The following is a 20,004-nucleotide window of genomic DNA, read 5'->3' on the forward strand; positions in this document are numbered from 1 at the left end:
GACAACACAAACCATTTCCCATAAGTAAACACGGCCTGCCGTAAAGCTAAGCAAGGTAGCAGGACTCTAAGCAAACAGACAGAATCAAGCTAAACTGCTGGAGCTACTTTGTTAATGGATCTAGTAGTTATTTGCTTGCAGGTAGCTGATTTATCGCTTCAAAGTGGTAAAAGCGGTTCTAGAGAGGTTTTAATGGGTCGTGGTGTCACAAATGTAGAAGCGCAGATTAGAAACGAAGCGGTGACCATTAAACCTGCCGAAATAATCAGTGTTTTTCCATGCAGGCTCATCTCGAAACAAATAAAAATGGTCTATTCTGGGCGTAGAGTATTCAAATAGACCTGAGAACAATTCAGCGTACGAGATAACAGAAAGAGGACATCTGTAGCCCTATTGAAAGACTTGTTTAACAAGATTAGCATGGAGATTATCGAACCTTACATGGGTCCTTTTTTCCCCTGACCTCTTTTCAACTCACTTTCCAGAGCACTTCCTTACCATTCCACCACATACTTCGAGCGCCGAGAGGTTTTGCATGAGATTTTAATGGGAGATGTTTGAATAAACCACAGTCATTTGTGCTTTTTTGGTAACCGTGACGGTCGTTTTAACAGCCAAATTTGACCACAGCTTTGGGCCAGTGTGTGCTTGATATTATGGGACACAGTTGTCAGGCTTGTTTACCACTGTAGTGTTGTGACGACGTGTTTGTATAAGCGTATAAAGGATGACGGTTTGTCTGCACCACTCAAACAAATGTTGGTGATACCAAGGTACTTTGAAATATACCATGGTATTGTTTTGTAAGTGAGATTTAAAAGTACAAAAAGTCAACAAATTAAAGTATAAAGCAACATGTAAGCAATTTAATGAACAAATTAAAGTGGTTACATTTTGCTTTATCATTTAATTTGTGTGAGTGTGTGTGTGTGTATGTATGTATATATATATATATATATATATATATATATATATATATATAGCGGTGAATTGGACAACCATTTCAAGTAACTTCTATTTTTATCAGTTTTATTGTGGATTTTGAACCTGAATGAAATCATTAACTTGGCAACAACACTGCTTATTTGCTTGGCTGTTTTTGTGATTGAAATATGAGACCAAGATTGACAAAAAAAATCACATTGTGCATAAAAAAAAACAACCCAATTGTATTTCAACACTATTTTATTACAGAAGTGTAGCTATTGCCATTCCCTTCGCAATTATGTATATATTTTTTACATTCAATAAACACTGACGTTTTTTTTTTTTCAATGTAAAAAAATGAAGAAAAAAAAATAATGAACGTACTGCAGGGCATAGCTGCCGTCTGATCATATGTGACTAGATTTACACGAAAAGCAGCATTGAGGTGCATTAACCTGAATATACGTACATGTTTTATATTTTCAATGATGGCATGGGGAGCGAGTAATGGACCAACATCCACTTTTTTCCTAATAAAAAAGCAATTTGTCACTCTAATAGTAGAAATGTAGCTTTAAAAGAATGATGTCATAGACACATGTGAAGCCTGTCTGAAGATAACTATTTGATATCTATAGGCGATTTTGATCAAAAAGTCATATTCAGTGAAATACGGTGTTAATTATACTGTATTGTTACTTAAGTATACAGATGTTCATTTAAATAGATTTTGAAAAGCAGTATTTGAAACACCATGTACTGTAGTATTACAAAATCATGCTGTCATGGGATTTTTTTTTGTCTTTATTTAATTCATTAAGAAAAAATCTGTTGTTCATTGAGAAAATTACCTGCATCTTCCCTCCTCTAAGTCATTATATTCATAGGAGAATATATATATATACGGGTATAACTTGAATATTAGTGTTTCACAAATAACACGAATCAGTCGTTTGTTGTAACTGTGCTAGTAATTAATCACTGTGTGGGTCCTGAACGTGCGAGAAAGGATGTATAAGGGCCGTTTACTCAGTTCAGATATGTGCTCACTTTGAGATGGAGAGTTTTAAGGATTTTATTTCCATAGTAATACACTGTATTATTTACTCAGTTTGACACCAAGGGAGAAAAAACAACTGCTGTGAAAATGTGTGAAAATAACAAAGCGCTCCACAAACAATCCAAGAGTTTCAATGGTAAAAGAGGTTGGGATTTTTCCACTCACGTGCTCCAGACTCTAACCTGTCTAAATAGTTCAAAACATCTGTCCGAAGAGAGGCCATTTGCCCTCAAGAGTCTTTCGCTGTGAGAAAACGGCATGCTGAAACACCCCATCCCCTTCAATAGCAACAAAAAACACCAAAGGAGCATCTAACGTAACTACACCAGTACGTTTGTAGGTTTACACACTGCCATCATCCTCTGTCCATAAAGTGCTCTCTTTTGTCCTGGGGAATGACTGAAGGAAATGAGGAATAAGTCTGAAAGTTTTTCGTTTTGTTTTCGAACGGCCGGTAGCAGTTTTCAGTAGACGTAGCCCTCGTTGTACGGGTGCGGATTGCAGTAGCCGCCCTCTTGAATGTACGCCATGTTCTCATCGAAGTGTGACAATGGCACTGTGTCTTCCTCGTTGATCTGCCGCTCCAGGTCAGTCTTCAGCACCGGACGCTGATTGTCAGGGAAGGCCATGGAGAACAAAGCCTCAGGGTCGCAGACAAACTTATACACGTATCTTTCGCCTGCCACCTTTGAGTCAAGAAACCAGAATATTACTATACATTTCAACAGTGCAAGGTCCATTTTTTTAAATCACATTTTTACTTTGGTATTTTTTTATTTATTTTTTTACGTGATTTCCTCTGAATGTAAACAAGGCGCAGCGCATGCATGTTCTACGTCAGCAGCACCACACGCATATGTTGTTTATGTGCAGATCATGCGCAATCGCGCATGCGTCATGATACTTTCCAAAATGGTGCTATAGGGTGACGTGGAGGAGAAGAATTGTTGAATAAAATTATTATTTTAGTTTTCTTTGCATACAAAAAGTATTCTCGTAGCTTCGTAAAATTACGGTTGAACCACTGATGTCACATGGACTATTTTAACGATGTCCTTACTACCTTTCTGTGCCTTGATCGTTGCTGTCTATGGAGGGTCGGAGAGCTCTCGGAGTTCATCAAAAATATCTTATTTTGTGTTTCGAAGATGAACAAAGGTCTTATTGGTTTGGAACGACATGAGGGTGAATTAATGACAGAATTTTCATTTTTGGGTGAACTATCCCTTTAAAGTCATTATGTGAAATTCATTTTTAAAAATATGTTCCTTGACATTTTTAAATAATATGAGGTCTTAAAAATGACATGCTTAACAATTACACAAAAATTTGAAAAAATAATATATATATATTTTTTTTAGAACAATAGCATGTTTGAAAAACAAGAATTTTCACTACATTCAAGACCAAATTTGCTTAAAATATCCTAAAATTTAAAATTATAGTTAAAAAAAAAAGGTAAGATTTCTTTTAAAAGCCTCACCAATTCTGTAATATTTAAAAAAATATATTATTGCCATTTAAAATTGTTTTATATATTTATAAAAAAACAATTAAAAATGAAAATTGTTTCATAGCATATAAACCATGATATTTTTTTTTCTTCGGGATCTTTGATGAATGTTCAAAAGCAGTATTTATTTGAAATAGAAATCTTTTGTAACATTATAAATGTCCTTTCTTGCATCCTTTTGAACAATAGTGTATTCAGACTTTAGAATCGCAGCTGAGCATTACATTTTCCAATTAGCATATTATCTTTAAAACAGTCATTAGCGTTATTATGAAAAAGTCAATATATGCAAAAAGGACAGTATTTTGAAAGTATAAAAACTGGTTGTGATGTGTTTCGGTGTGTATCAGAAGCCTATATTACCTTTTGCATGATGCCTTTCTCATAGTAGTAGCGCAACGATCTGCTAAGTTTGTCGTAGTTCATGGCAGGCCGATTCTTTTGAATTCCCCAACGTCGTGCCACCTTCGAAGCAAAGGGAATATGTTGTTACAAATGAACGTACTGCAAACATACATAAGGTTCTCTCAAATATTACATAAAAATAAGACCTAACACCCTCTAAACTGCTGTAGCTCACACAAGGGCACTGACAGGTCTGCAGCTAAACCCTGTCAGGTGTCCTCTCATTGGCCACAGCCGTGTACTCATACCTCTAGTCAGAGATGTGTTCATTAGGAACAGCAGATTGTGGCAGATGTTCCTGCACCTGTCCGCACGACCACCCACCTGTGCCCCCCTCCTTTTCAAATCTCCCTCCCACCACTCTCCCAGAGCTCGGCGCTGTGGGCCTTTTTCACTCTAATGCAGCTCATTCACGCCTTGCACCCGCCCAGACAATCCCAAAAGCCCACAGTCACCTGATGGCATGAATGACTCCCTGTTCCCTACAGCTGCCCTGTGGACCAACGCCAGCACACACATACAGGACTAACAAATCCCACTGTTGCCGACACTTTACACAAACACACCTCTGTCCGTGCTTTCTAAACACTTCGGACTTTTTGGAGAGTCGACATGTTGAAATACTTAATTTTTTTGGATGGACATGACAGGCGCTTTTGAACAAACAAATAAAGAGACTCAAAACTTGCATATAGCATGGAGATACTTTAAATTTAGTAAAGATAATCAGATAATGATGCAATTAAGCAATATATCATGTCCTAAAATTATTTTAACCCTATAATATAGCCAACTGTATCATATTTGATGCGCAAAATGTAAAAGCTTTTAAATGATCAGCATGATTAAAACTTTGCTGAAAAGCAACTGTAGCATATTTTTGCTCAGTTTGGGCCTCTGAATAAAACTGAGGTTATTATTTTTCCCCAAATATGAGCTCCATATTCTCTTATATCTTAATATATGAACCATAAAAGCCTGCAGTATCAAATATGATATTCAGCAAAAAACCCTGTGCATTAAAAAAAATATAGGCTCAATAAACTGTTCCATTTAAAAAAAAAAAAAAATTTCATGTCAGGTTTATAGGGGGTTTGTCAGGTTTTATACTTGTTTTAGTTACTTTAAATTATTAATGTCCTAAAACAGTTTTTATTAAATCCTCTAAACACAATGCGCACCACATATAGATAAAATCTTGGTTGAAAAATGTAATATTAAGCCTAGTTAGTACCTCCTCGGGCTCAATGAGTTTAAACTCCATGCCCCGGCCTGTCCACGCAATGAAGTGTGAGTTTGAGGGGTCATCCAATAGGGCCACCAAAAACTGCCAGAGCTGCAGCGAGCCTCGTCTCTGATAGGTTGGGCCTTCACGGTAAAGCCCCGCCTCCTGCTTTATCTCACCTGTGGGAGGAAAATGTACAAAAGACGTTAGCTCACACAGCCCAATCCTATAATGCCTATGGGCAAGACATCATCATGATGAAACTGGGCATAAAAAAATACAATAAGATCACAATAAAAAGTAAAGCAATGGCGCAGCCTTCAATGGATAAAGTTGTCATATTATATGTTACATGTCTCATACAGTATTCAAGCCGATAGATAACTCTACAGTAAAGAGTTATTCATAAATAATATTTAACTCAGCACATAAATATAAGTAAATAAGTTAATACATACTTTCAACCTTCTCTGGTACCACGCAAGTGTCATCATAGAAATGCCTTGCAACTTTGTCGAACATACATCCTATTGAATAAAGACATTGAGATATTGTTATAATCTGACTTTATACATTAAATAAAACTTCAAATTAGACATTTTAAATATAAAATAGCCATATAAGATCAAAAATATTATACTGTGTGGATAGTTACCCTCTGCTCTGTTATTGTGGGCCAGATATCCTTCTTGTCTAAGATATACAGAGTGACAGCTAGGCACTTCTGAAAAAGGATAACAAAACAAAAAAAAGCATTTAAAAAAAAAAAATGGGAAAAATGATGCATGGGTTCAGCTAAAAACGAAAACTTGTATTTATTTATTTGCTTACTATTATTTTCCATTTTACGACGATGGGAAAAAATCCCCAGGACAACATCCCATTTTATATTCAAAAGAGTAGGTTAAAACATTATGGACAACAGATTTGTGAGGATTAACCGCAGTGGACGCCTTGTGCTCCGCGTCAGTCATGTTGTTTGTTGGAGCTGTGATTCAATCAAAGCAAAGCAAGACAGCTTAAGTGAATGCTCCATAAAACATCTAACCCTGTTCATTTGGACCTATAAAGATCTCTCAGGGTTTCATTCAAGTAATGGGCCTGTCGAGGAAATTACCGCTGATTAAATTAGCCGCTGACTGCCCAGTCCTTACACAGCTCACAACAAACAAGCTCCTTTATGAGGCAGAATAAATTCTTCTAAATGGCTGGGAGGGGATGCAAAACATGTCGATGATCTCCTCCACTGATGTAAAGAACCAATGCAGACAAATCACACACACTCAAGAAGCTCTCATCACTTCATTTATTAGCTTTTAGCGTGTCTAATTTTAAAGATAACAATTGGACAATATGTTATAGATGATAATAATATCAACATACAATGTAAAAGTTAAGGCGTACTGTATGTACATGCAAAAAATTTCTTACATTTTTTAAACACCACTAACATTTATTTAGGAACTAATAATAAAATTTATTCATAATAAAAAAAATGTATTAAAAAAGGAATTGTAAGAATAACTTTTATATTGTTAGTAGTATTTCAAGTTGAACACATACTGGACTAAAGCATAAGTATAGCAAACTAACGGTCTGTTGTAAATGTTAATCTCAGAATAATACAAATATTTTGTTTAAAAATATAATAAAATTAGATTTTTTTTGCTTTGACATTAAGTAAACAGAAAAGACCCCAGTGTTACTGCTATTATCCTCGAGTTATATTTTACAGATTCACATAATCAACAGGAAACAGCTGAGAAGCAGCGCTGCGTTCTTTCCTGACAGGCGGCTGCTTCCACCTCCATTTTTTATGAATGAAAACCAAAAGCCTCTTCATTCATGCCAGAGCTGGGCCGACAGCCTGGGGGCCCCTGGGGGAGAGATTAGGGGCCCCTCTCCTTTCTAGCCAGGCCCTCAGGAAATGAGATCAGGCCCAAATTTCCTAATAACACGCTAATTCTATCAATCTCCCAGTCCCTAATAAAGTTGCTATCTGGCTGTATGAGTACCCAAAAGAAAACAAAAGAAAAATGATCTTCAGACTGTTTCCTGTTAGTTTAGTTAAGTAGATGCTGTCTCCATATCCTTATAAATAATTATTTATTTATTGAAAATTTGACCTATTTATTCTATTCATTTTATTTGCACAAAATACAGTAATATTGTGAAATATTTTTACAATTTAAACGGTTTTCTTTTGTAATATAATTTTAAAAAGCTGGATTTTCAGCATCATTACTCCAGTCTTCAGTGTCACGTAATCCTTCAGAAATCATTCTAATATGCTGACTTGGAGCTCAATAAACATTTCTTTTTATTATCAATGTTGAAAACAGTTGCTTGGCCTAATATTTTGTGTAAATGTTACAACTCGAGCAATATACTGCTCTGTCAGTAAATGGAAACTAAACTCACCTGAGTCGTAGGTGAAGTCGCGAGGCTCTTGTTTGATCATCATGGAGTGTGGGTACGTCTGGGGGAGCGGCGCCCCCACCATGGCCGGATGTTCGAAGAGGGGGTCGCCGTACTCCTGCTTGAACCCCTGAGGAGGGAAGGGGATGCTAGGTTCTGACATCTGTCTGTGATACATGGGCCGTCCGTCCCGTGACATAGAAGGAGAGGGGAACGAATGACACGGCTCCGACAACTGCCGCCGAAATCTGAACAAAACACTGAATAGAATAAGTATCACGCATTATATCTATCTATCAATCTATCTGTCTGTCTGTCTGTCTGAAGTGATTTGGTAATTGCCAGTACCTGTGGTCCATGGGGTAAGCGCTGTCAGGGAGGGGCTGCGGGGGTGCGAGGTGAGGGTACGTCCTGTCTGGTTTCGGGGTGGGGGCGGCAGTGGGAGACACATGCTGGCCAGGGGAGACGGGCGTGCTGCAGGGGGTAGACACTGGGCTGGAGGCCTTCATTCCCGAGGGATGCTTCTGCTCGTAGGCACTGGGGACACCAGGGAACAAGAGCAGTTTAAGTTAGTCTTTCCTGAGGGCCTTTCAGGCTACTGAGATTATTATGAGACTGTGCTCGACTTTATTGCTGGAAAATTAAAAAAACATAAACGCTAAAGCTTTTCGTCTGCAGCATACTGTATAATGCATGCTAAACTGGTATTTCAAAAATGGCTGGAAAATGATTTTTATATCTTTTGAATTACATGTTTTTAAAGGGATAACTTCATTAAAAATACTAGTAAAAAAGAATAAAATATGTATAACAGCAGACTGTATGACATTTTATTTATCTGTTGAACCATTGTGGGAAAAAAAAATATTCATAAGACTAAAGGTCTTAATAATAACAACAATAATAAATTATAATTAAAAGAAACATAATATTTACTAAAATATCATTTTAAATTATTTCTTAAAAGTTTGGGATCAGTCTCTTATGTTAACCAATTCTGCATTTAATATAGTAAATGCTGTAATATTGTTAAATATTATTACAATTTTAAAATAACTGTTTTCTATTTTAATATATTTTAAACTGTAGTTTATTCCTGTGATGCAACGCTGAATTTTAAGCATCAGTGTCACATGATTCTTCAGAAATAATTCTAATATGCTGATTTGCTGCTCAAGAAACATTTTTATTATCAATGTTGAAAAGTGCTGCTTAATATTTTAGTGGAAACCATTGTTTTTTGTTTTTTTTCAGGATTCTCTCATGAATAGAATGTTCAAAAATGCAGAATTTATTTGAAACGCATCTTTTGAAACAATATGCGTTTACTGTCATTTAAATCAAATCTACATAAAAGAATTTTGAACATTAGTGTATAACTATATATTTTATTTTTTATTTATTTATTTTTTTGACCTCTTACGTGCAGGAATTGTTAGTTCCATAATGTCTTAAAGAGACATTAGCATCCCCATTTCTATCCTTTATCCATCCAGCTCTACCAGCTCTCCACCCCTCACATGCCACAATCGACAAGGTACCAAAGAGAAACCATCTGATATCTTGTCAGAAATGAACCTTAACGCAATTACACTCAATTCAGAAACATTAAAAGACAAGGAAGGAACAGGCTTCTATGGGGCTTGACAATCTCCAAAGCACCTCTGAAGAGAACATCATTATCACAGAGGTTGTTGGTTCAGCTTGAATGCCATCTGCAATACGAGGGCAGGTTGGCTCCTCCAGCGAAATAAAACATCCAAGTCAAATGTCATAAATTTAAAATCAAATCAATAGGAAGATGACTGTAACCAAGCAACCGTGTTCACCGTAGACGCTTGTCCAAGTGGAAAAGCCATTTATTGCACTTAATGCACCGTAGCGTAATTTCTTGTTTTTCTTTTTTTTTGTGTTTTCTTCCCCCTTTCCAATTTCAGGTGGATCTCATTCAAATCATTTTGAAAAGCACCTGCTGTACAGTTGCCTTTGAGTAAATAACTAAAGGAAAACTATTATTATTGTGCTTTTTTTCCCCCCATAAATCTTTATGACTATTCTTGGCTCAGGCTGAAAAGTCACATCTATGCCAAGACCCCATCTGCTTTAGGGCTGTTCTGTCAAATGAACGTCTGTGCTTTTATTCAGCCTTTAGTCACATATAAAAGGTGAAACACACACCCACTGTAACACCTTCGTGTCGGAGGTGAATTTGTGCTTTAAGCGAACCCCTGAAAATTCAGCGTTACGAACAGCTAACCCAACATTTGCATTCAGAAATTAGGCATTTTTCACAAAACATCTGTAATTAGGAAAATAACACACCCTAAATTGACAAATAATAGGTAAAAATAGTTTGTTAAATGGTAGCGCTATTGCAAATGTATGTAGACATATTCGGCCCATTTATCACTTAACTCTCTCACTCCAGATGCCGAGGCTGGATTTGCAAACCAAAATATGTGATGTTAGTGTCTCTCTGATAGCTGAAAGTATAAAGTTTAGAGATGATTTTCACTGCTTTGGTGCAAAAACACTTGTGGTTTCACGCAGACGTCGCAGTCTAGCATGTCTAGCGCTCGTTACTACCGGTATTTTCTTATAACACTTGATGCATGTCAGTTATACAACCATTTAGTGTCGTATACAAGATTTGATTATTTTATGTGTGAATCTGTGAATGCTACCTGATGTTATACAGGCACTTCTCCCCATAGTGGATTCTGAAGGGCCTCTCCTGACTGCAGGCTGAGCCCAGATCAGTACACGGACTGTGGGGCTCTCTCTTTATCCTCAACTGCAGCCCGTGGAACGCCACTGAGAAAGAGAAAAAGGTATAGATGTTTAAACAGAACACCAAGATCCTCACTATATTCATTAGCGTCATTTTAAACTGCAATCAGTCTCTCACTCACACCAGGCATCTGCAGATGAAGTCGAGAAGACTTTACAACGTTTACATTTTTTTAATGCATTCACCGAAAATCGTTAGATTTCTGTTTGCATGCAAAAAGTTTGTGTTTTCAGCAAAGGTTTCTTGCAACAAGGACAGATGGATATGTAATAAAATACTTTTTAAATACAAATCGGCATCAATTCAGTAACCAAATTCCTTTAAAAACATCTTCAAAGGCACATTTAAGTAAATTCAGTATTGTTTTTTGAGATTCTTGACATTCAATGACAGTTGTGTTACTAATGTATTTAAACATTTCTGCTTCTAAAAGTAATCTTTGAAAACATGAAAAAAGGGAAGAAGAATAAAAGCATAAATAGAAAGTACTTCATTTATTTGATTAAATTGGTGTAATCTCAAAGTTAAGAATAAAAATATCAATGTCTAAAGCAAAAAAACGTCATTTATTTGGCAGTCTTCTGAAATTTTAAATGGTCTTGTTAGGATGTGTCGTTGTTCATGATAGTGGATTCTAAAAGTAGCAGTATGGATGAATAATTTATACTTGAGAAGACTTCTTGACGGACCATATTAAGAAGCACGTAGACAGACGAAGAGAAAAAAAATGCCATAATTGATTTTACGCAAAGGAATACGAGTAAACGAATCAATACAAAATCTGTTAGCATCACAGGACGTCATACGTGCAGGATGTCATTCCAGGATTGCAACAATTACACGTTCATTGATTGGTGTTAATGGACAACATTTTCAAGAAGTCGTTTATGACATTTACTTTCAATTTTTTGTGTTCTTGCAATTTATGAATGCCTTTAAAACCCTCTGAGTACGTCAGATGTCAACTGAAGTGGGCAACACCTCCAAAAAAAAACAAAAAAAAAAAACCCGTCATTGAAATAAAGAGCTCTTAAAAAATCAAAAGAACATCTTGAGCACAGCAAAATGTTGATTTTTGAATCTTAACTTATGCAAAATATTCACAAATTATTTCCATTGTTATGACGTTAACTGAACATTCATGTTCCATTTCTTTCCTTAAAGCTGCGCTCTAATAGATTTCATTTTCATAAATCAATAGTCTTTTCTCTGCCAAAAGTCCATTCATAATGCTACCGAACACCATTTTCACTGCTCCATGTGTTACATATAAGTGCATTTGGATAAAAATCACAACTGTTTCTAAGTGTCATACTGTTTTTTTTTTTTCTGTGCTGATGGTCGTGTTTTCTCACCCTTCTCTCTTTCTCACTCTCACCTCTTCGCTGACTGTTACTCGCTGATAATAGATTCAGTCACACCTTCTTCTTAAACACTGGGCTGGAATTACAATGGCCTTTTACAAAAGGGCAAATAACTAAAATATAATCACTGTTTGATCACACTTCCCCAGCCACAAATCACTATTATGTTAGTGTTTTAAACGACTGATCTTTTACAGTACCACCACCAATTCTCTTAACAATTACAAATGCATTTAAAAGAGAAAAAATATATACACTACCATTCAAAAATGTGGAGTGGGAAAATTTTTATGCACTTTTATGCTCACCAAGGCTGCATTTGCTTGATCAAAAATACAATGAAACAGTAATACATTAACATATTTTAAACTGAATTTTCTGAAGCCAGCATTACTCAGGTGTCACATGATCATTCAGAAACCAAGTACACTGATTTGGTGCTCAGTTTTCAGAAATTCTTCTAATATGCTGATTTAGAGCTCACTTGTGCTGCTTTTTCAGGATTTTTTGACGAATAGAAATTTCAAAATAACTCTTTTTAATTTATTTAAAATAATTTCTTTGCATATTTACTGTCACTTTTGATCAATGCAATGCATCCTTGCTAGTTAAAAATATGAATTCCTTAAAAATACATAAATTACAAATCTTTAAATAATTTCACAAACAACCAGTTTATCAGGCCGCACGCGTCTTGTGCGCAGCAGCAGTTTGAGAGGTGTATTTTCTGGCTGTGTTATCCCTGTATATCCCATTTCGAGGTGTTTTGTGGGAATGGACCACATGAAACGGAAGTGATCCACTGGCATTGTCGACTCAGACCCATATGGGAGGGCCAGGATGCCCGTTCAAGAGCCCAACCGCCATGCCCTCGCTCTACCTCCATCTGCCTGTCCCTCCTCTCCTCCACTACCCTGCCGACAACGCCAACTAACACCCTGCAGTTCCATCGTTTTTGCTTAAAAATACATATTGGAATGGAAATTTTTTTTTACTTAAAAATATCGACACAAAAAAGGCTTCCTTTAGTGACATTTAACTCCTCTTTTGTCACGGCCTGTGCTCACAATAGAGTCTAGGGAAGGGATACAGGACAATAGCCCATTATCAGCAAACACTAGTATATTTTATTTGCCTAATGAGCTTGAGTTCTCTAGAAAGACAAAGCCCCCCTTCTTCTCCCCTACATCCTCAGTAGCAGAGTCTGTTTTGGCTCCTCTTTAAGACATAAGCTGGACTCGCTCCCTACTGTGCCTCATTCAGTCCATGCCACTTCCGACACTGGCACCGGCTCTGCCACGACCACTGCGCGCCAACTTTACTTCCTATGCCCATTTAAAGGCCTATTGCTTCTGGCTGCACTCGCTGAGAAGGTACACAACCTAGAGAACACACGCCGCTCGTGCTCTCTCTCTGTTTATTCACAGAAACAACAGCGGCGAACAACGTCTTTTTGAGTCAGAAGTCACCTTGCAAAATAAGCTGTTATTTTGTAGAGCCACAGTAATATATATATATATATATATATATATATATAAAAAAAGGTCACACTTACAGTTTTCACTCTGAAAGTCTGGAACAAACTGCTCATCATTGTCAGGAACTTGAGCTGGGAGGAAAAAATGAGAGAAAAGAGTAAATAAACATTTTTCTTTCATAATTATTATATTAGGTTTCCACAAGTCATTCTAACACAATCTCTACTCTAATAATCACTTTAATGAGTTATTTCCTCTAATAATCCTCTGTAATTGAAACACTAATGATTTGAAATTCTCAGGCCAACCCATAAAGACATTTATTGGTTTAAAACAGACGAAACATATCCTCTAATTATCTCAGTAATTGAATTTCAACTTAATTTGTTGGACAAAGCAGGCTCTTGCGTGTGAAATGCATCCCTTATCCGTCTTGACATAATTGTGTCTTAAAATAGCTTGAGCATTAAAAAACAAAATAAAACAAACCAGGCAACCAAAGGAAAAACACCTTGCCTTGTGATCAAATGTGCTTTACACAGCGTCTTCATAAGGACAGCCATGCAGCGAGAAAACACCTATTGTTCACACTGTCTAATTGGGACACATCCCCACTGGTGAATGCACCTGTACCTGCCGCGACGGCTGCCGTCCAAACAGAGCACGTTCCCCTACCTTTCCCTCTCTCGTAGCTAATGCTAAAATAATGAAGCCTTCATACGGAGATCAATTAAGCACATTCATGTTTATATCACATGCATTTGCACTCTTGCAAGACTTCTGTTGTTTATTGCTTGTTCAGCTCGACACAAAGGCACACTGTGGCGGAGGAGAGCACGAGACCTCGCTGCACGGGGCTATTAGCACGTTTATTCCTCTGCGCTAAAATTGGATTTTCATTTTCACAACAACAGTAACAAGTCGCAACACGCACAAATTGACATTTGCTTTGTGTAAGGCAACAAGTTTTGCTCGGCTACTTGGCTTTTCGGCTTTCTTTTTGGAAATAATATAGATGTGATTGGGCTACATTGTAAAATTTAGATTTTTTAAGTAGTAAATAAAACTTTATTGGAGTACATTTCACAATCAAATCTATTTTAGTAGTCATTCTAATTCAAAATTTCACAACTTGCTGTTTCTATGAAATTATTTAATGGCAATTTAAAGTAAAAATTAAAAAAAAAAGCAAAACTCTAATTCAAACAAGAGTCAACTACATAATAAAGAGATATTATAACTGAAAAGTTTTTTTTTTCAATATATAAATGTCATGTCAGGGCAAGTTGACACATACGCTATAAATCATATACAATAAAACAATTTATTAATAGCATTTGTAGGCCAAAACAATGGTTTGATATTTTATTTTGTTACTTTTTTACATTTTTGCTGTTTCAAAATGAAAATATTTTATTGTTTAAAATTTTGGTAAAAAAATATAATTGCAGGTTTTTCTGTGACAACTTACCACATATGTTTTTTTTTTTTTACCACATGTATTTTTTTTATTAAGTTATGTTGCTGGGCGATAATGGCTAAAAAAGAAATAAATATAAATGTGCGTGTATATATGCAGAAATTGACTTTAATAAATAAACCCACACTATTCACTTGAGTAAAAAGTGTGACAACTAGCCCCAGTCTGTTCTATAACTTCAAATCAGGACCAATTTATCTTTCCAGTATTTGTCAGTGTTTTGAAAAGGCAAGTCGAGCACAACCGCAGCAGACGTCTTTACTGGTTGAACTCAACAAGAAATACCTCCACCCTTTCTCTGGCTGGTTCCACAGCAAACACAATCAAAGAAATATTAAACAATCCCCTCACCACATCAGAAAAGAATGAACAAGTGCATTAAGAGTCATAAAAGTAGCGTAAACATCAGTTAAAGAGAGAAAAGGTGAGAAGAAGGGAGAGACTGAGCAGCAGCCAGTATTCTCAGCAGGGTGAATGAGTCAACCTGTGAATGGGACAGCTGATCCCAGCACCACTCCTGAGGCTAGCTAAGGTGTTGGAGCATGTCCACCAGTTAAAGAAAAAAGAGAAGAGCAGAAAACACACAAACTGCAGCGCCAGGCCGTGAACGGCGCAAATCCAGCTACATAAAGAGACTCGTAATCACCTCTCTGCCACACAAAGAGGAAAAGATGCAGAGCATTCAGATAAAGGTCACACTATGAAATCAAAAAAGACTAGTAGACTAAATCCTGATATGACATATTCAGTCAAGTCTTTTGTAAGTTTTCTAGACGTAATAAGTGACTGCCAGCTGTCTCTGGCCAAAATGACACATGTATGTCAAATGACGAGCCATCAGCTCTTTAGTCTACGCTGCCGGAAATTCAGTCCGTCGCTCATATGTCTTCCTCTTCTTTCCAATTACCTGAGCTAATAAATCTCTGAAATGAAACCGCTAGGTCTTCGTTTGGGTTCTAATGGACAGGAAGTCATATATTAAATCTATCTGCGATTTATCTCGAATCTTTGGGGCGCTGCGGCTGATGGATGGAAGACAGGTTGAATTGTACTCCTCACTGTAATATCTACTGCAGCGACTACTTTTTTTTTCCTCCGCACACTTTTTTTTTTTTTTCCTGCCGGATACACTAAAATATTTAAGTCATGTCTTATTCTTTTAGAGGCCCTGGGGTGGATTTGGCATAATCAAACTCACGACAAGGACAGTAAAGTCCGAAATCTGTTCTAAAGCGTACTTTCAATTTTAAAATCCACAATTATACTGCGAGCATTTTTAAATATATTAAAGAATACATGAAAGCGCTCTATTAAAAATGAGGATTCTCTTTCCTTATGCAGGTGGGCAAGTCCTATTTTACATGTTAGATTATTTCCTTTTATTTTAGATGTTTGGTTTTAAAAGGTGACCAGTACACGCAACAGTGTCCTGTGGTGCAGCTGTACTAAAGCATATTTCAATGAAGTTATTTGAGATGATACTAAATAAAAAAATACTTGATTAAGTCGGACTTTCATGCGGCGTTCAAAAATTCAGTCACACAAGCCAGATGTAATGTGATCACTAACAGAAAACAGACACACACTCATCTTCATTTCCTCTTTTTGTCCAAAGTGCACGCAAATGCATTCCATAAGCTGAAAGGCAGCTGGGATTTCACAAATGCAAAGCGATGGAATCGGTTTTACAAACTGCTTTGCATGATTTTCAGCTGTCCAACTACTTTGTTTTTTTTTTGTTGTTGTTGTTTTCTTCCCAGTTTGCAACCAAACTGCTTTTTGCAATAAACAGACAAAAGGCTGTTATGTCTATCATGATTTGTGACTTATATTTTAATCTTTTTCACAGCTTATATTAATTTACGACAATAATAAAATCCCACAAAGCTTATTTACATTCTGATAAAAATGGAAACATGACAGTATAATTGCAGCCAACTATATATGAATATTTATTATTTTTTAGCAAACTAAAAAAAGTTATTTAACTCAAAATAAAACTGATTATCAGTTCAAATTAATTTGCAAGCACATAATCAGTTTAAGGTTTCTAAATGTATAAATGTCCTTAACAACATTTTAACAATGTTAAAACCTTTCAAAATCATTCACTTTTTGCAGCCAGAAAAAATACTTTTTAGTAATATTTGCACCACTAAAAATCACAGTTTAGAGTAAAATTCACACATTTTTTAACATCAAATTTGACAGTTTACCATTTAGAAAATTTTAACACGACATTGTTAGGAATGTAAAATTTGACATTTTGAAGACAAGAAAAACATTATATTTTTTAACTTCAAAATGTTCGCCATTTACATTTTTTTTAACGTAACACTTTAAGAAATTTCACATTTCTATCACATTAAAATATTTCCAAACAAATGAACAATCAACCAAAGAGTGAACCATTTACTAACCTAAAGGTCGGTGCTGCAAGCAAGGTGGGAAAAAGACACTCGCGCTTAACTCCTGAAGCATCACGTTTGAGTTAGACCACAACCAGCATGTCTTGCCATGAGAAACAAAAAATTGCCAAAAACAACCAAAAAAAAAAAAGTTGGGGGAAAAAAAACCCAAAGTGCTAAAAGTTGAAGCTCTTGAAGCGATCTACCGTCAATCCATCTTTTTAACAAAAAGAGTTACAAAAATAAAGAAAAACCTAATATACGAGAAGTATCAGACGAGAAAGAGAGGGATACGAAAAAGAAAACGAGTGAGGGAGAGAAGGTGTGCGCGTGTGCGTGTGTGCGAGAGAGAGAGGTGGCAGTGTTGGTGGCTCGTCTGCCTTAGCTCCTGCCAAAAGCGGACGAGAGGAGAAGAGAGTGAGCGAGACTGCAAGTTCTTCTGGTAATTTGTGATGACACTCAAAGTAGAACCTCCTCGGTCTCCCCCTAGACTCCTGCTCTTCTCAAGCACTAATGTATGCATGACACACCAAGTGTCTTCGCTACAGATGCATTAATTGGACTGCAGATTAGGTCTGTAACTTGAGGCATATTTGCTCCCCTCCCCCAAATCCCCCCCACCACGCTCTCTCTCCGCTTCTTCAGCTTCAAAACAAAAGCTTGATCAACCGCTGAGAAACCTTGAGCGAGACTGAAGTAAACAGACCAGAGCTTACCTTCAGCGAGCCAGGTCTCCTGAAGTTGGCTGAGATCTTGAAACAGCTCTAAAAACAAAGACGGCAGAGTTTGAGATGGCGAAAACAACAGGTACAAAGCTTTAATTATGAGTTCTGACCCTCAGCGCCTCTCGATTCCAGTCTCAAAGCCCTCTGAAGACCGAGGCGAGCGATGCTGATTGAGATTTTAAAGCCCCGAGTGCAAGTGGCAACGAGCGATATTGCATTTTGCGAGATGTTAAGAAGGCGTGAAATGAACATTGTCTTTTTCACCCACACCTGAGTGCTTACCCTCGGTGTCCAACGCCAGGTCAGAGTTAATGAATTTTCTTTTCCTGTCCTTCGCTGGTCTCGTGTTGGACGTCTTTCCCCGAGGATTCTAAGCAGAAAGCAACAGATCAATTGTCTCAAATGAAGATGGAGTGTGTTGAGTTGGCTTTTGAAAGACATGCAACACACGACCGCAGCTTCACACATCATATTTACTGCTAATATATGAGAGATTCTTTAGTTAGTGCCACTTTTAACTTGTTTGAAATCTTTAAAAATGAAATATAAAACTGTGTTTTATATTAGATATGCTCATGGCCTTGATCAACCCTCAAGTGGAGTTGTTGTTTTTTTTTTTTTAGGAAAAAGTTAAAAAGGTCTTGAACTTACTATACTAACCCAACGTGTTAGAAAGTCGACAGTTTTTTAATTTTTTTATTTGAAGAAGTCTCAAAAACTGAGCCGTTTGACAATATTTTTTAATTTTTAAAATCTTCACAATGTCACTTCTCATTTACATCATAATTTTTTTTAACAACTATTTTGTAAAATGCATTTGTGACTCTAATAAAAGTGTAATGCTTTATTTAAAAAAAAAAAAAAAGTAAACTGCAGAACTGAAAATATGGTTTTCTTAGGGAAAAGATGAAAAATAGGATTTCCCTTGTTTTAACACAATTTAAATGTATTATATAGGGGACGTTATACAGTCCAAAATATAGCAATTCTGGTATATAAGTAGTTTAATACACAATAACAGGATTCACAGCTATTATAAACTATCGATGATTATTAATGTCTTCGAAATCATTCTAGAAGTTTCCCTAAAGTGAAGAATCACACACGCATACAAATGACAGACCTGTCACGTTACGGTTTAAAAAACGCAGATTCTCCTCATCGGTCACTTATATGACAGATACATATTTACAATCATGGAGAGCACTGATTTACCTTCATCAGACTTACATGAGATTTTATGAAAGGCACTTGTTGGTCGTTAAGTCCGTCCATTCTGCAGCGGTTGGACTCTGAGCGCGCCGTCCGATCACCCTTTGAAGTAGGAGACTGACTTTAAGCGATTTATTGGAGATGGAACATGAACTGCTGCGCGCTCGAGCGCATTCAGCGGCTCCATTCATAAGCATATCTTTCATTTGACCGACTACATGCTGACTATTATGAAACAGACATTAAATGCAACAGATCCGTGACACTTTATAGATAAAGTTGCAAGTGTCCTAATGTTAATATGTTGCGGTGCTGTGCGTGCGTGCGTGCGTAACGCGGTGAGCCGATCCTCCGAAGGGACTGGACTTTTGGAAACTCTTTTTTTTCCCCCTTTTTTTTTCTGTTTCTAGTTACGTTTTACTGAAGCGTCGAAGGTGATGTAGAACTTAAAGCTTGCACTCACCCCAGTAAACGCACCGCATTCATGCACGGATGTGTCGCCGGACTGAATGAGAAAAGCGCTCTCGTGTCTCTCCTCCGCGCTCAAGTCAACACACACTCGCTGCCTGCTGCTCCAGGGGCCTCCCTTCAGAAACAGCCGGCGCCCCGCTTCCCATTGGCTGCCACTGTCCTCCGCCGGATCAGATTTCCACCCGTCAATCAAGAGCCTATTTCACCGTTCCTTCATTAAAATATGCTAAACTGATATTGCAATTATAAGGTGTTTATTTATGAGAAACACAGCGCGTCATTATAATTTCTCTTGTGGCTAGATGTTTTGAAAATTATGTGCGTAAAAGTGCACCACAATCATTGGATCCCGTTTATAAGGCTTACAGTTTTTGGCAAGCTGAAAAAGCTTTCAAACTTTCAAAGAATTAAATAAACAGGCATATGCTCAGAATGGTCACAGCAACTTTTTTCCAAAAGGATTTGTTATGCGTAAATCTTAGACAGTTTAATGCAGTGGTTCCCAACCTGGGGGCCGTGGCCCCCTA

The 20,004-nt window shown here is 36.9% G+C and overlaps 1 protein-coding gene across 7 annotated transcripts; it reads right to left on the reverse strand.

The window, feature by feature from the left end:
* Positions 1–1,986: 1,986 nt before the first annotated feature.
* On the reverse strand, positions 1,987–19,596 carry etv1 (ETS variant transcription factor 1). 7 transcript variants are annotated; one of them, XM_058745412.1, is made up of 13 exons: positions 19,470–19,596; positions 19,010–19,108; positions 18,077–18,164; positions 17,786–17,833; positions 13,259–13,312; positions 10,233–10,362; positions 7,897–8,085; positions 7,552–7,808; positions 5,786–5,854; positions 5,589–5,657; positions 5,140–5,309; positions 3,864–3,965; positions 1,987–2,673 (listed from the first exon to the last, which is right to left on the reverse strand). In XM_058745412.1, exons 2-13 carry the CDS (start codon positions 19,067–19,069, stop codon positions 2,452–2,454), a joined length of 1,458 nt encoding a protein of 485 aa, XP_058601395.1. In that variant the 5' UTR covers positions 19,070–19,108; positions 19,470–19,596; the 3' UTR covers positions 1,987–2,451. The 7 variants fall into 7 exon arrangements, with proteins under 7 accessions (XP_058601395.1, XP_058601398.1, XP_058601396.1 ...); XM_058745415.1 differs by having other exon boundaries at positions 19,025–19,108; positions 19,470–19,595; XM_058745413.1 differs by having other exon boundaries at positions 7,552–7,796; positions 19,010–19,560.
* Positions 19,597–20,004: the final 408 nt, after the last annotated feature.

This window comes from Onychostoma macrolepis, chromosome 15 (genome assembly GCF_012432095.1).
Source record: "Onychostoma macrolepis isolate SWU-2019 chromosome 15, ASM1243209v1, whole genome shotgun sequence".
Lineage (NCBI taxonomy): Eukaryota > Metazoa > Chordata > Actinopteri > Cypriniformes > Cyprinidae > Onychostoma > Onychostoma macrolepis.

Excerpts from the sequence above, each read along its gene's own strand:
- etv1 (XM_058745412.1), bottom strand. The coding sequence starts at position 19,069 with ATGGACGGACTTAACGACCAACAAGTGCCTTTCATAAAATCTCATGTA. Across the intron at positions 5,310-5,588 it reads GGTACCAGAGAAGGTTGAAA|GTGAGATAAAGCAGGAGGCG; the intron begins GTATGTATTAAC and ends TTCCTCCCACAG. Across the intron at positions 2,674-3,863 it reads AGAAAGGCATCATGCAAAAG|GTGGCAGGCGAAAGATACGT; the intron begins GTAATATAGGCT and ends CTTGACTCAAAG.